A 17,032-nucleotide genomic window follows, 5' to 3' on the forward strand; every position below is an offset into this window, starting at 1 on the left:
AACAAATGCCATTTTGGGGTGACAAATAGTAACATTCTGTTTGCATGTTTCATAAGTTGGTAAAAGATGGAAAAACAATACACAAAATTCCAGTAACCTTCTCTTGGTTAAAAATATTTTTCAAGTGATTTTGTGTTTGGTGAAAAACTGAAAAAAGAAAAATAATGCATACTCCTAAACAGTCAAGTTTGCCTGGACCTTGTCCTGATTGGCGTGAAGAGTTGTTTGGAGGTATGTTGAGCCCTACAGAGCATATATGTTTCAAGTCAGACCAGACATCACAGCGGTATCTCCTGGATTTGGAAACGATGGAAGTATTTTCTATATGTTCTGTACCTTTATAGATTAGGTTGCCTGCTTGCTAGTTATCTATGACCTGCTACAGCTTGTGCGCCCTGAACAAGGACGACGTTTGTGGTTGGATCAGATCCTTTAAAATAAAAATCCTGGACAGGAACCTGTAACTTGGAGTTACGGGGTACTTTTGCACCAATATTTTGAGGTTCCATTATGAGCCTCCTGAGGCTGAGCTTTATTGGGACGTCATAAAGAAATGCACAGCTGAAGTGCCAAAGGCTGGATTCATCTCCCTGGGTAGTAGGAAAGAATGAGGTTCAGGACATTACTACACACTTAAAAAGCTGTGACAAGTGCTCTCACATTGTGCAGAGGGCGAGGTCATAGCTCTGCCCAGATATCTACTCTGGGAGTGTGCTCAGTTTATGATGGCGCCTATACAAACCCAAAGGCCAATGGAATCCTAACCACAGAGGTCTTGCCCACTTCTTGTATACTGGAATGCTGGGAGAAAGATTACTTGCTTCTGTATGGGTAATATCAGAGAACTGCAAATTGCTCCTTGCACCACCTCCATCACTGTGCAGGCAGATGCATAATTTAGCACTGTGAGTTGTAGTGCTGGTGTCACACGCCAGTGGTCCCCTCCCTCAGGGGGTCCTCTGGGGAGGCAAATCAGCACTGTATGCTGCTAACGCTGTTATAGGCATTGCAAGGTATTTCAGGACAGGTTAAAGGTGTGAAGGTGGAGTGAAAGGTTTGTTTGCAAGTTGCAAGAGGCAGAAGAGGGAGGAAGGGAGAAGAGAACGGGTTAACTCAATGCTCTAGCTAGGTGTTAGGATAAGACGCTTACTCCAGCCCAAGGCCACAGCAGACAATCGATTCTCAGCTGCCTGCCAAGAAAGATAGGGGCCTGAATTCAAACCCTGACCAGCCGCAAGAAAGGAGGATTCAGCTGAACAAAACTGCAGGGGCTGCAAAAACTAGTGAGACAGTGAAGGCCAGCAAGGGGGAAAACAACAGTTTTGTGTCCCTGAAGCCAGCGTGTTTTGGGAAAGCTGAGGGAGCCACAGAAGGCCGGTTTGGACTGGTACAAAGAGCATGGGGGACAGAGGTCCCTGAATGAAATGCCCCCAAAAAACCCCAGGACTTAAAACCTTCCTGAAAGCTGAAGCAAATCGGAAACCAACAGCGGACCCTGGGCAGCCTGTGAACAGATAGAACTCTCTTCCACCCTTCTCCCTCTCCTTCTTACGTTACACCCAGGCTTGGCCAGCCTTGGGTTGCATGTGTGTAAGTATAAAACTGGGTTAGGGCATGGGCACTAATGCTTTCTTCCTTCCCCTGAGTGACGAGGGAAGACCCCTACCACTGTTATTTTATTAATAAAGCTTTAAAACTTAGACACTTGGTGTGCTCCTTCATCCCCTCCCCTAATGATCCTGTGGCCTCAGCCTAATCACCTGATGCCTCAAGCAGATTGGTAACAAATCTGTCTCACTGGCATAGAGCAAATAAATTACATAATCTCACTCCCTAGAACACTGAAACAAAACTAACAGCACATCACTTAAAAAACAAACAAACAACAACAACAAAACCACTGGATGGTTCAGCCTTGGGAAGATCTCTGAAGTTTTGCAAACACAATTTTAATTTTTCAGATTCAACATTTAATACCTAAGCTGTTTCCCAGTAACCAGGCCCATGCTGTAAGGCAAATTTGGGAATTAGTACTTATTATAATGTTCATGAGATTTCAAAAGAACAAGCTCCAGCTAGCAGGCACTCTACCACACATGCTGGTGTGTGTTTAATTCCTTCTATAACTTTACGGAGAGGTAAACTTGTCCTACAGCAATATTATGAAGTGGGGTTTTTAGCTGATTTATCTAAAATAATCTTGCAGATGTGAAGTTTTCCAATGCCCAAATTGTCATTGTTTGTCTTTGAAATGTGTTTGAGGGGAAGTGCTTGGGGAGAGGAGGGAGTGTAGAGAGAGACAGAGACACACTGAAAGACAAAGTTTGGTAACAAAAACAAAGATCCTGGGTAGATCCAACTCTCACTGGTTGTCAAAGAGTTGCAGCTACTAAGCATTTTTCAGGATCAGGTTCCAATCAAATCCGTTTGATCTCAAAGAAAGCAGTACCATACCTGCAATGATATCATCCATCTGCTCTAAGGCTGCTTCAAGCATATGACTAGCATCAGAAGCCATGATTTCTGACTTGCCCAAACCTTTATTCCTCCTACTGGAAAAAATTAAAAAAGAGGGAGGTGAAGTCATATATATTATGCTAAAACACAGACATTTTAGAGAACGTATTTCAATATGGCTCTGCTGTAAACTGAACCATGTGAACTAAAAGCAGCAAAGAGTCCTGTGGCACCTTATAGACTAACAGACGTATTGGAGCATGAGCTTTCATGGGTGAATACCCACTTCGTCGGATGCATGTGAACTAAATTCACCCACTGGCAAATTAGGGCATAATGCCATAAAAACCAATGGAGTCACTTCTGCTTCTAGCAATGATTTTAGCCCAGCATTTCCAGCTGTTCATTTATGTTTACCTTAGTTTTTTCTTCTATGTAATTTCACCAAAATCAGCAATATCAGATTTTAAAATGTGAATGGAAGGCTTGAGATTCAGACATGAGCTCTTTCTTAAACAGAGGTGAAGTCTTCTTCCAGATACTAGGCTTGCTTCTCTCCCACCCACCCCATTTGATGGGGAAGGAGGATTTACACTCTTAACAGGGGTCACACAATTGTGGGCTACCATCGTTCCCGGGGTTCCCAGTGGGGTATGACATTTTTATACCACTGGTGTGACTCCCGAGGACTCTGACTCACAGAGGCTGCCTGGGGGTGTGAGGAATGGAACTTAGACCCCAGACACCAAACCTCCCTGGTAAGCATCTTGCACTTCCTTTCCCTCTGAATTCCTGTCTCTAGGTGCCCTGTGCTCTTCCACTGATACAACTCAGCATAAATCAATGCTCACAGTCTAGTGTCTTCTCTGACTCCTCTTTCCACACAATCAGGCTATCGTCCAAGCTTTCGGCTGCTTCTTCCACAATATATTGAAAATAGAGCTTTCTTTTTCTGTACAAGTGGCCAAAATACTCCCTCAATCATTTCACTTGGTGAAGTAGCTATATAGTTATCTGTGAGGGTGAGAGGGAGGGAGCAGAAGCTACCTGTGAGTGGGAGGTGAAGGGGCAGGAGGAGGATTGAGGGGAGGTACTAAGACTCAGCAGCGGGGTGGGGGGGCAACTAGTTCCAGGCTGGGCAGAAGGGTCCTGGGGTTTCCTACCTGATCCCAGGCCTGTTCCAACCCCTTTGGGTCCTGCTGCCATTCGCATGTCCTGCTGCTCCAGCATCCCTGGGTCCTGCTCTTGCTCCCCTTGGGTATGTACAAGTTTACTATTTCCATTGCAGGGAGGCTCTAGCCTCCCACTATTATCTTCTTCCTAACTTAACATCCCATTTTCTAAAGCAGAGTTAAGTTTCTTTTGAAAGTTCAGTTCCCACCTGATATCAGAAATATTACTGTAAAATCCCAGGCAATATTTTCCAAAAATATGTCAATTCCCAAAAAGGTCAAAGATCATGTAACTCCCCTGTCAGATTCCTTTCCAAGTAACAGTTCCTGTCATCAACAGATAACATTTCAAAAGAAAACAGAACATGCACCATCTTTTGGCAGCCTGTGCTAGGGGCGGATGCTGGAGAAGGGGGTGGGTAAGTAGGGGACGGGGGGACATTGCCTCCCAATTTTTTAAAGGCAGGGCCATGCCCCCCACTTCTGAGAACCAGAATTCAGCAGGGCGCAATGAGGTGTCGTCCCAGGCTCCCCGCTTGGCCCCTGACCGAACCTGGTTGGTGTAACAGCAGGACCCTTGCCCTTTGCCCAGATACCCCTCTGTCATGAAGCGGTGACCAGGCCAAGCTGTCCCCCTCCCCCACTTCTGCAATTCTTCCGGCCCCACTGGTGCTAAGAATACCTTTGAAGAAAAACTTCTCATATGTCCATTTTATGGCTGAGGTATGGAACCAATTTCCAGGCTATCACTGAATTATTCAGTGCCGGTGCTAGCCCATGGTGGGCCCTAGGTGGCACTAAAAATATTCCTCCCATCCTTGTCACAACACATACTCATAATTAATAACCCCCTTCGCCGCCGCCCTCCCCCCCCCCCCAAGCTGCTCAGGCCCTAAGCAATTGCTTAGTCTGCTTATGCACAGCGCCAGCTCTGGCTGAATAGGCCTTTCACTTCTACATTCTTGCCTACCTTTCACATTATTATAACATGCATATAAAGTGTTGCAGGTCTCGGTAAGGAATTTTAATCAGCATTTTGTGTTCTGTCTGTTCTCCCATAGGTGGGGCTTGATTCATCCCTGGGTGGCTCTGGGGACTACAAACTACGTTCTCTTGCAAATTTCTGAACCCCAGGTTCATTCACCCAATAAGAGAGCATACAATGTTCCTCTAGGTCGCGCCCACTGGCTCCCTGGATGTCTTCAAGGAGCAGTGGGCACTGTCCACGGTTCTCTGTGTCCTCCTCTACCTCCCTGCTTTTGATCCTGTGACCCTCACTCCCATCCCTGTTTTCTCATTTGTCCTCTCCTGGCTTTACTTGAGCACTGGGTTCAGTGGCTTCTCACCTTAGGCTGCACCTCCTTTTGAGTAGACCAGGGGCCAGCAACCTTTCAGAAGTGGTGTCTGAGTCTTCATTTATTCACTCTAATTTAAGGCTTTGTGTGCCAGTAATACATTTTAACATTTTTAGAAGGTCTCTTTCTATAAGTCTATAATATATAACTAAACTATTGTTGTATGCAAAGCAAATAAAGTTTTTTAAATGTTTAAGAAACTTCATTTAAAACTAAATTAAAATGCAGAGCCCCCGGACCAGTGGCCAGGACCCAGGCAGTGTGAGTGCCACTGAAAATCAGCTAGCGTGCCGCCTTCGGCACCCATGCCATAGGTTGCCTACCCCTGGAGTAGACTTTCCACCAGCAGGCGCCCCAAGTACTCAAGATGTGTATAGAAAGACAATTGAGTCTATTTTGGTTAACTAATGATAAATAGCTATGAGAACACTAAATTAGCTTTTTCTGAATGAATGAACCGGATTGCTCTCACATCAAGCATTGCTTCTCAGAAGTGAATTTCTGAACATTAGTCTAACATTAACTTAATTCAGAGCCATGCAAGGATCTTTCTTGAAGTGTTTGTACTGGGACATTTCTATTTGACTGTAAAATCCAACAAACACATGTGGCTAAACAAGTTCTTTCACAGAAGGATGTAGAGGGAGAGTTATTCCTTTTAAGATGTGGAAAAACATGCTCACCTAAAATGAACTTTAAGTTATGCTGTTTTAAAGTGACAAACTTTAGCAAGTGATTCTGCAAAGAAGTTCTGGCCATAATTCACTTAAAAAGGGATGATTAAGGAGAAAATGTGAGGTGTTCCTTTTCATGCCATATGATTACTAATATGAATACCAGCACCAGTTCTAAGGGTTGGAGAGTTGGGCAGTTGCCCCAGGTGCCAATTTTCAGGTAGAACTGTACTGCATTTTTTCCCCTTGATTAATACGGTAGTGGAGTATGGAAAAACACATGAATAATACCAGATTGGACACTGCAATACTTTGCTTTCAAATAACCAGTCATATTTTAGGTGGGGGAATGCCACAACCAGCCTCTCTCATCTTTCTATTTACTTAAATAAATAGTGGAGGGGAGGGATAGCTCAGTGGTTTGAGCATTGGCCTGTTAACCCAGGGCTGTGAGTTCAACCCTTGAGGGGGCCACTGAGGGATCTGGGGCAAAATCAGTACTTGGTCCTGCTAGTGAAAGCAGGGGGCTGGACTCAATGACACTTCAGGGTCCCTTCCAGTTCTATGCAATTGGACTCTAAAGGATATATATTTATATACCTAAGAATAAAGACAGCTATTATCTGAAATAGCCCAAATTTGCTGACTTCCAAGGAATGCTACAAAAGCCATTTTTGACAGAATCTCTGTAGAAGGCTGAGTATATGCTTCCTATATGATGAAGCAGTAGGTGGTTGCCCGAGCTCCAGTGGAACTCATGATTTTAATTCTGATGAGATTTAATTCAACTGTATTTATTGTAGGAGTAGTTTTACTAGGGTACCTAGAATCCTGGATAATTTTATTATTTAAAAAATAATTAATAAATTAAAAGTTAATAAATAAATATCTCCAATGACAAGCTATACGTATATGAAGATATTTTTGTCTGGTATTCACCCAATGGTAGTTCCACTGTTCACTTTCAATGACGTCACTGGTGTTTAAACACCCACGTTTATTCTCATAATTGCAAGCTTCCTGAAGATAAACACTAGGATGAGAATCAATCAGGCATGAAATAGAGTGGTGCATTAAAATATAATTATCCATTTTTTGTTTACCAAGGAAACAGCCATGCAATACTGAAAGAGTACCTAAGGCTAAGACTCCAAATCTTTGTACCATAAGAAACATCGTAGCTCAGTAGCAAACCCACTACAATGGAAAATATAGATATGGACATAAATGTAGATCTGAAAGGGACCTCAAGGTCATCTAGTCCAGGGGTAGGCAACCTAGGGCATGTGTGCCGAAGGCAGCACGTGAGCTGATCTTCAGTGGCACTCACACTGCCTGGGTCCTGGCCACCGGTCTGGGGGGCTCTGCATTTTAATTTAATTTCAAATGAAGCTTCTTAAACATTTTGAAAACCTTACTTATTTTACATACAACAATAGTTTAGTTATATATTATAGACTTATAGAAGCAGACCTTCTAAAAACGTTAAAATGTATTACTGGCACGTAACACTTTAAATTAGAGTGAACAAATGAAGACTCGGCACCCCACTTCTGAAAGTCCTTAGGGCCGGGCAAAGGGGGCCCACACTCAGACTGCAGTAGCCAGGGGGGGTGCCACAAGGGGCTCGAGCTCCCCCTGGCTGGCTGTGGCTGGACTCCTCTCTTCTCTGGCCCCTCCCCCACACTGGGCCAGTGGGCTTCTCCCCATCCCCTGACCCCTCCCTCCCTCACTCCTCACCCAGCCAGCTGAGGGCTCCGGCTCTGCCCCAGCCCCGGGGAGCCCAGAATGGTGTGGCCGGTCAGTGGCGGCACGGTTCCCCGCTCCCTGCCTAGAGCGGAGCCAAGTTTCTCCCTGCCTGTGGCCCTGCGCCGCTCGGTCTCTGGCGGGGGTCACGAGTAGCGAAACTTCAACCAGGGGCGGGGGGGAGAGGAGGGACTTAAAGTGACAATGCCCTCACTGTCTCTCAAACTTTCCTCACACGCACACACACAGGCTCTCATACCCATGTACACTGTCTCTCACAGTCCTCCAACACAGATTGTCTTACACACACAGGCTCTCTCTCTCTCTCTCACACACACACACACACACGTTTTATTATTATTACAGCATGGTACTTCCTGTCAAAATGCTCGTGGTGAGCCAGGAGGGGCTAGGGGCTGCAGGAGAGCTGTGGGCTCTGGCAAGATGCAGCCCCCATGACAATGTGAAGCCTGCCTTGAGCCACAGGCCAAGCACCAGGCACCACAAGCCACCACAGCAGCACATAAGTAAGTGTGGCAATACACCATATACCATTCCATCCTTGCTTCTGCTGACAGTGGCCTAGGAATTTGCTAGTTGTAGCAGTTACTCATTGCGATGTTATCTGATTAAAACATGACCATGTAGATCATCGTTGCAACCACTGTTTTATATTTGCAACAAATCTTGTACAAAATATGGCATGTAAGATGTCCATGAAAAGGTTATGACTTGCTGAATAGGTTTATGCTATTTTTATGCATGTATCATTTTTGCATTTGAAGTTATGAGTGTTGGCCCTATACCTGTGTTTCAAATGTTTGCTCCTGGGGTAATGCCCACAAGGTAGTTAGCCAGCACATCTTCAAAGGGACTAGTCAAAGAAAGCGGCTCATCAAGGGACACTTAGCTCACAATGGATCATGGGAGCTGCCCATCTACATTGAATGGAATTTCCTGTGGACATTCCATATGAAGTATAGGTAATGGCCCAGAAGTGATGGGGGAGGGGAGCTCGTAGGAGCTAGGGGTGATGACGGGAGGGGGAGATGGGGTGCCAAAATACAAGTTTGCCCAGGGCACCATTTTCACTAAGGTCGGCCCTGAGTCCACCGCTCTGGGCTGAGGCAGGACCAAGTATATCTAGACCATCGCTGACAGTTATGTCTTTAATATCTCTCCTCACCACCACTCCCGATTATGTGGATTCTACAACCTCCCTTGGAATCTTATTCCAGTGTTTAACTATCATAGTGAGACAGTTTTTCCTAATATCTAACCTAAATCTCCTTTGCTGCAGATTAAATTGATTACTTCTTGTCCTACTGACAGCAGACATGGAGAACAATTGATTATCTTCTTTATAATAGCCCTCAGTCTTCAAGTATGTTGTTATCAGGTCCCTATGTTTGCTATCAAGTAAAGATAACTTATTCCAGTTACAAATCAATAATTCTGTGATGCACGCTCCACCAGGGTTGGTGAAATATTCACAAAGTTAATGATAAATGACCTTTCTGTTTAATCGTTGCACTACTAATTTTTTTGTGTTCTTATGTCTATTTATACACAGCTCATCTGTCTAGAGGAACAGAGACAAGATTGGGGTCGAGAATGACCGTGTTCAAATTCCAGCTCCGCTACAGACAGCTTGTAGCGTTGGATAAATTGATGTCTTCACATCGGATAGAGAAGAAGAAGGGAATTATTCTCCAATCCATCCAAGGAGAATAACACTACATTTCTACTTTGGGTCTTTTTCTATTAATTTATGTTCATAAAAATGCTACTTCATAATCTTAGGAAGATTAATAGACTAATTCGACCTATTCCTAACCCCTGCACTCATTTAATCAATATAGAATAGGAATGGAAACAACCATTTTTGACATGTTTTAAAAAAACCCAACAGACATGATCTCAGTTTACGCCCGCACAACAGATGATTATCTAAGCAAAAAAAAATCAAAAATCAAACCCGTTTAAAATTAAGCAGGATAGTATCTTCCATATAAGGTTAAAGTCCACCTTCTATAGAGCTGATTAGAAGCACCCTGTGCAGAAAGCGCTGTTTTGTAACCTTGACAAGCTACAACAGGCATACACATTTATTCTCTACAGCATATGTGGCAACTTCATGCTGCTGCAAGAAACACTGAAAACAATTTCTGCTAGAAATATGACGATTAACGCAACTAGGCATTCTGAAATGCTATCATGTGGTGCAGAATGCATTAATCTTGAACAAGTCCAGAGGGCACGTGTCCCTCACACTGTATACAGAGAGAACAAGAACTCTCCCTCCATTTCCAGAGTCAGTCCCTCAGAGGAAAGCCTGCACTCCTCTTCAAAATAAGCACTTACATCTAAATATTCATCTACGATCTCCAAGAGAAGTTGTTAGTTTTTGACTGCCTGGCCCCAAGGTTGGCCCTAACAAGTTTGCACTGCAATATATTGAGTAAACATTCCTAGATCAGGTTACTTCCTGTTGGATCTGTTACTATGCACCAAAAACTAGCCAATAATAGTGGGCCAAATCCTGTTCTGTTATACCTATGTGATCCCACTACAGTTCTGCATTGCTATTTGTGCCTCATATCTGAATTATCTAATGGGAGAAACCTCATTTAAAGTTGTGATTATATCCATTGCCATAGAGATAATATACAGGTTTTTAATATGATCTCAGCTATTAGGAGAATAAGGATAGGTCTTCACTAGCAACATAAAACCACCTCCACAAGGGCAATAGCTACCAGTGCTGGTGCACTGTCTACTCTACACTGCCACTTTACAGCACTGAAACTTGCAGCACTTGGGGTGGGGGTGGGGTGGGGCACGTGTGTGTGTTTTTTCAAACCCCAGGCAAGAAAGTTGCAGTGCTGTACAGTGGCAGTGTAGACAAGGCTTAAGCTTTAGTGCCTTAATAAATTATAAAAGGCCCTTGGACCATTAATACTGGTCTACTTGCTTTCAGTTTCCTTCTCAGTTCTTATTTTCAAACTTATGGAAGAGACCATGCTCTGCACTGTGTTGGATTTGTTATTCAGTTTGAGGTTTGCTACAAAAAGAATTATTTGATAATTAAATATCAAGGGTGTAAAACTGAACTGACTGGTCAGATTTCCTGCTGGCAACAGATCTAACAAGAGACAAGACGTTGAATCTTTGGAAAGTTCTTTCTTCCTCACTTTTTTGTATTAGAAAGATGATTGAGTTTCTAGGTCTAGAAATTAGCATTAATCAGAAACTTTTCTTGAAAAATAATTTTGATGAAAAAGCCACAGAATTTTTCATTTTGGGTTTTTCACCAACCCTACTAGGAATAAGCTTGACAAGTGAATTTGGGGATGGAGGAGAAGGGAGTGGGAGATGGAGAACACAAAAAAGCAACCTCCCCAAAAGTATTCCAAGCTTCAGATAATCAGGAATTTGGAGATGAACACAACCTATAATTAGGTCATCTTGTCCTTTTCCTGCCAATGAAGGACAATTCTCTCTTTTAAGTGACTTAGCCCTCGTCCAGACTAACCCGCGGCATCGGCGGGTTAAAATCGATTGCTCGGGGATCGATATATCGCGTCTAGTCTGGACGCGGTGTATCGATCCCCGAGCGCGCTTACATCGATTCCGGAACTCCATCAATCCGAACGGAGTTCCGGAATCGACGCGGAGAGCCGCGGACATCGATGCCGCGCCGTCCAGACTGGTGAGTACCTCGATTTTAGAAATTCGACTTCAGCTACGTTATTCACGTAGCTGAAGTTGCGTATCTAAAATCGATTTTAATTCCTAGTCTGGACGTGGCCTTATACAATGAGACTCTCCCTCTTTCTTGGGAAACTATTCCATAGCCGAAGTGTCTTCCACAGATCTAATATTACCCAGTTTAAAGCTATTGTTTTCTCAGCTGCAACCCATTTACCCTGTTTATACTGCTAGATTCTCCGGGCATCACTTATCTATTCCCTCCTCCATGAGCAAGCCCAGAGGGAACACCAGCTTTCTATTGCTCTTCAGCCACTCCTACTGACTGATCCGCATTTAAGAGGTGATGGAATGTAGCAGTGCATTTATATTCAGCAAAGCACTTAATCTCATGAATGAGACTGAGCAATGTTTAAACCGTTTGCTGAATTAGAACCTGAGAAAAATCCCACCGCATTCTCCTGGACTCAGTGGTAGAAATAAATCAATGATCCAGAGAGAAATTAACTGGAAAGATAAATGTATTAAGATTCCCCAAGGATGGAGAATGACTTATGTTCATTTGCCTATTTGACCCATGCTATGTTAATTTTGGCAGCATTTTCTTTCCCTTTTCTTTCTTTTTAAAAGAAGAGGTTGATGCAGTTAAAGCTGATAAAAAACTTTCCAATGAAACGTTTTTACATCTGCAAATACCATTTCATTAAAATTAAAACTTTTTACAGGAATCATAGAGGACAGAATCATAGACTGGGAGGAACCTCAATAGGTCTTCTAGTTCAGTCCCCTGCACTCAAGGCAAGAGTAAAGTATTATCTATTTTAGACCATTCCTGACAAGTGTTTCTCTGAGCTGCTCTTAACAACCTCCAAGGATGGAGATTCCACAACCCCCCTAGGCAATTTATTCCAGTGCTTAACTATCCTTACAATTAGGAAGTTTTTCCTAATGTCCAACCTAAACCTCCCTCGCTGCAATTTAAGCCTATTGCTTCTTGTCCTATCCTGTACCAATTTTGGTGAAATTTCATTTGGAAAAAAATTGAAACAAGGGGTTTTGATAAGGTCAATATTATCTGAATGGCACACTTCAATTTTTCATATTGAAACAATTTTTTGTTTCAAAAGTTTATTTTATATTATAATATAAAATAAGTTAAAATTAGTACAAAAAGTTTCAAATTTATCAAAACTGAACATGTTGATGGACCTAAACCAACCTTTTTCCAGAAATTTCATTTCATTTGAAATTTTCAATTTGTTCTGTGTGTATGTGTGTTCGTTCCAACTCAGAACAAAAACAGAATTTCAAAATAATGGAATTTCCCAAGGAACATAAATTCTGGCTCTTGCACAGCTCTACAATTAATATAAATGTTGATTATCTGAATCATACAAAAGGTAAAATATATTTAAGGTTAATTTATATCTACATATTTTATTCATATTGCATGTAAAGTAACATGGAATTGAAGAACCTGCATGTTTTATGTTATATGAGGTAAGGGAGGTAAAGAATATCTGTGTTGCAATATGGCACTCAAAATACTTGAAAGTATGGTTTTCTCTCTCTCTTTTTTAGAAAAACATTTAGATTTTTAAAATTACTATGTTGAATGTAAGTCAGCTTCCCCTCAGAGCTCTTTAATCTTCATTATAAATTGATTGAGTTAAACATAACTTGGGTATTTCCAAAGAGATTGATCATTTATACAAATATTCTGGAACCTGTTATGTGCCCCATCATTTATAGAAACATGCTTCAATGCTGCGATCCAGTTTCTTGGTTTTAGTAGTTTAAGGTGGATTCTGGTCTCCTGTTGCCACATCTTTTAATGTGGTATTTGCTGGTATTATTATTAAATTCAGGAAACGTTTTTGTCCGCCAGAGATATTGGCCCCGATTCATAGCTACAACTGGATCACAGAAGACTCTCACCAGTGTAGGAGGATCCTCCTGTGGCAGAGAGATGCCTTAGCAGCTCCTACGCTATCTTGCCCCTTTGGCTGAAGAATAGGGCATGTATACATTCCCTACCAATCCCTGGCTGTACTGTGGCCTCTTGGGGCCATTGACAGCTTGTGTAAATTAGAGCAGTCCAGATCCTGGACTGGTGCACAGCTAGCCCATGATTGAGGGGGAGAGAGGTAATAAAAAAAGTTTTGCTTAAAGCCTCCAGCCTCTGAGCTGCACTATATGCCCCTCATTTTCAGTGTAAGATTGTGGCCATGACATCCTATACGCTTAAACCAGCCAGATGGATTCACACTTATTATTAGCATGAGATGCCAGAAAATGAGCTCTTCCTAAATATAAAATATATGTTTGGGTACATGCATGTGTTTATGACTAGAGGTGGGGAAAACCGTCACTATGAAAATGACAGAAACTTCAGCCTTTCATTGTGAATGTGATATTGGTCCAGCTTATTATAGTTTTGACATTAACACAAGACCCTTAGGTCAAGTAAAAATTTATCTCACTGAAAGAAACCCAAAAAACGTACATTTCTGAGTTGCAAAAAAACGAGTTAATTTTGGGTAGAAAACTGCATGAAAAGTTTGCCATTATTTTACATGGTCTTGCTACACCTTGTACTTTTTCCTTACCACCACTTCATTGTACACACCTGCCACAATATATTTATTATTCAACTGAAAGTCAAGAGAAGTAAAAAAAATACCCTCCAAAAGCCATATCATAAATAATATATTAAAAAAGTAGAGCACAGTGTAATTTGTTCCAGAGTGACAATGTAATACTACTTGCTCGACATCTTTTTCTAGCCAGACCTGTTGCTTGAGCTTCAGGCAAATTTCATTTTCCCCAGACACGCCTCTCTTGCTTGTTTGTCTAGTTTAAGCAAGAGTTTTCAAGCAGTTCACTAGTCCTGTACGATGTCAGTTACAGTCTTTGGCCCTAACTTTCTTTAAGTAATGTGGACTCTTGTCAATGGGACCCTTGCACAGATCCCACAGTAGGGCCAGGGCCTTGAAATGTGCCACATATTTGCTGGTATCTCTGCAATTTTTACTTGTTTGACAGTTTCTCTACTCAGCTGACACTAACAGATGTGCAATTCATAAGATGCCTTACAATACAGTACATGTAAAACTTCAAGAACAAAACATTAAAGGACTTCTCTCTCTCTGTAAGAAGAAAAACTATTTTTGGAGAAATAGCTTTGTTTCAATACCTAACAAGTTTGAAAAAGGATATTTTAACCTCTAAGTTAAAGCAAACCTAGATAAATGTATATAAATCAGTTAGTTAGGGAAATACAAAAGCAACTCACTCACCTTTTCAGGTCCCTAACATGACGTTTTCCTTTTGCTCTGATTTGTGAAGTCTTTCATTGCTAATAGTTATAGCCTCACTACCAAACAAATGACAATCCTCAAATATAACCACCACCCTTAAACACATGCCTACAATAATCTGAAGCCCAACCCACATACAAAAACGCTGTGATCTTATTTATCGTAATTACTCAAGTTCAACCACATACAAGTAATAGGATCTGTCAGGAAGTTAAGATCAAACTGGTCTTAATACATCCTCCTTCCTTTGCTCAGTCAGCTATACTGTTCAAATCCTAATACATGATTTGCATTTTAAACCAGTTTTGAAGGGGATGAAGAGGGTTTTTACCTGGGACAGTGCCTCTAATTTCAAGTAGATGAAAATAGACTCCAGAAAAACTATTGTACTTAGGGCACAACTTCTCCTTTCAAACTGGTTATTGCTTACTCTGGTTCCCCTACAGAAACCCACCAAGGTAGAAAGTCCCCAGACTTTCCTGTTCTCCACAAAATATAACACTGAATTATTTTTTTTTTGTAATCAATTTTTTTTGTGACTGTGAAAAGCCTGAATCAAATTTTTAACTATGTGGCTGCCTTGAACCTGCTGCCAGTCAGAGATGGGAACTGCCTCAACTCTCCTTTTCGCGAACCAGATGTTAACTTTCAAATTCATGATATTCAAGTTGCAAATGCTGTTAGCTACTAAGTGAGATGTGGCTTAAGCTTAGGAAATCTTGAGTTCTAGCCCTAGCTCTTACACTGACTTCCTGGCTGGCCTTGGACAAGACACTTAACCCCCTTCTCCATTTATAAAATGCATATAATAATAATTAATAATAATAATACCTATATCTTGCAGGGATCTTGTAAAAACATATTTTAAGTGCTTTAAAGATTCAAAATGCTGGGCACTGTACTTCTATTATTTTCTTCTTATTACTCCATGATGCAAGCAAACATCAAATGGTTTGGTTAAACCCTGAAAAGTTTATATTCAGACTTCTGAAACCTTAAGGGCTTTTCAGCTTTCCCTCCCTTCCATTACTGTTCTCCCTTTTCCTATGGCAACTTCCACCTTTTCATGTTCTCTGTATGTATATATAATCTTCTTACTCTATGTTCCAGTCTATGCATCTAATGAAGTGGGCTTTAGCCCACGAAAGCTTATGCTCAAATAAATTTGTTAGTCTCTAAGATGCCACAGGAACTCCTGTTCCTTTTCCTTCATGCATCCTCCCTGTACATACCACTTCACCTATATCTACGCACTCTACAGACTCTCTGGCTGTGATTGCTGCTTCCCCCCATAATGTGGTCCAGCAGTTCTTGTGTAATGCCTTCTGACAAAGTTCTCATGTTCATTTCAATCCTGTCATAAAATTTAACGTACTTGCCTAATTAAGTTACATAGGTTCTAGCCCTAAATAACTATCCACAGCTGCTAGGAATAGATGCATTTCTGATGATAGCTGGAGCTGCTGCCAGCACAAGTAATATTACTTATGCAGCACCCTCTAACCCCCCTATCTCCAGAACATTGTGTTGCCATGCAATAGAACAAAATAAATGCTGTTTAACAACACTAAAATATCATCCTCTTTAAATACAACACATTAAAAGCAACTTTTAAAAAAAATTAGACGTTCAGTTATACAGAAGGACTGAAGGGAAAGATAATAAATAAAGGGACAGCATTAGTTACTTACGCCACTTTTTTAAAATGTGGTGATGAAATGACAAGTTATTTCTGAAATTCCGTGTTGCAGGCAAAAGTGTAATTACTTTCTGGTGCAATCCTGGGAGGTCAGAAGATCTCAAATGAACCCAGGGCCAACACTGTTAATGGCTTTAAAAACTGGTAGCACCTCTTTAAAGTCAATGTACCACTTTGAGTGCCTTTGTAAAGAACACATAGGGTCACAGCCTCAGCCTGAGTGCAATACTATTGTGTTGCAAAGGGACTATAAAACTAGTCTATATAGGCTACTTCCCCTAGTATGGAAGATCCTGGGATGATACAAAAGGGGTTCTTACTGCTGGCACAAGTTAGAGCTGCCCTGAGTTACAAGCAATTAGAATGATGGCATTTCAACTAACAGTTTAACAACATACAGAGTGATGATATGCGCAATGAATTACATTAATTGCAATGGTCACATATTCAAAACAGAGTCCCATGGCACCTTATAGACTAACAGACGTTTTGGAGCATAAGCTTTTGTGGGTGAATACCCACTTCGTCAGACGCATGTAGTGGAAATTTCCAGAGGTAGGTATAAATATGCAGGCAAGAATCAGTCTAGAGATAACAAGGTTAAGAATGAGGCCCTCTTCCAACAGTTGAGGTGTGAACACCAGGCAGTTTCTCCTTCCTTGGTGTTCACACCTCGAGGGCCTCATTATCCCTGATTGAACTAACCTTGTTATCTCTAGACTGATTTGTGCCTGCATATTTATTTAGCATTCAAGAATTGGATAAATAAGTACTAATTCGATATGATGTCAAAATTATATGGATAAGAGAGATAAGATCGTCCATTATTAATAAAAGAGAACTTGTAACTTCTGACTGATCTTGCAAATCCTCCCATCAATTATGCATTAATTATGCA

General features: G+C 41.6%; 1 protein-coding gene across 7 annotated transcripts in view; it reads right to left on the minus strand.

Annotated features, from left to right (window-relative positions):
- PPFIBP2 (PPFIA binding protein 2) overlaps window positions 1-17,032 on the minus strand; it is a 204,528-nt gene that overhangs the window by 143,227 nt on the left and 44,269 nt on the right. For all 7 annotated transcript variants that reach the window (XM_050955046.1, XM_050955045.1, XM_050955041.1 and 4 more), the window contains exon 2: window positions 2,455-2,552. In XM_050955046.1, the coding sequence (XP_050811003.1) occupies window positions 2,455-2,518 (64 nt within the window). In that variant the 5' untranslated portion in view covers window positions 2,519-2,552. The remainder of the gene's footprint in view (window positions 1-2,454; window positions 2,553-17,032) is intronic.

Source organism: Gopherus flavomarginatus, chromosome 5 (assembly GCF_025201925.1).
Source record: "Gopherus flavomarginatus isolate rGopFla2 chromosome 5, rGopFla2.mat.asm, whole genome shotgun sequence".
NCBI lineage: Eukaryota > Metazoa > Chordata > Testudines > Testudinidae > Gopherus > Gopherus flavomarginatus.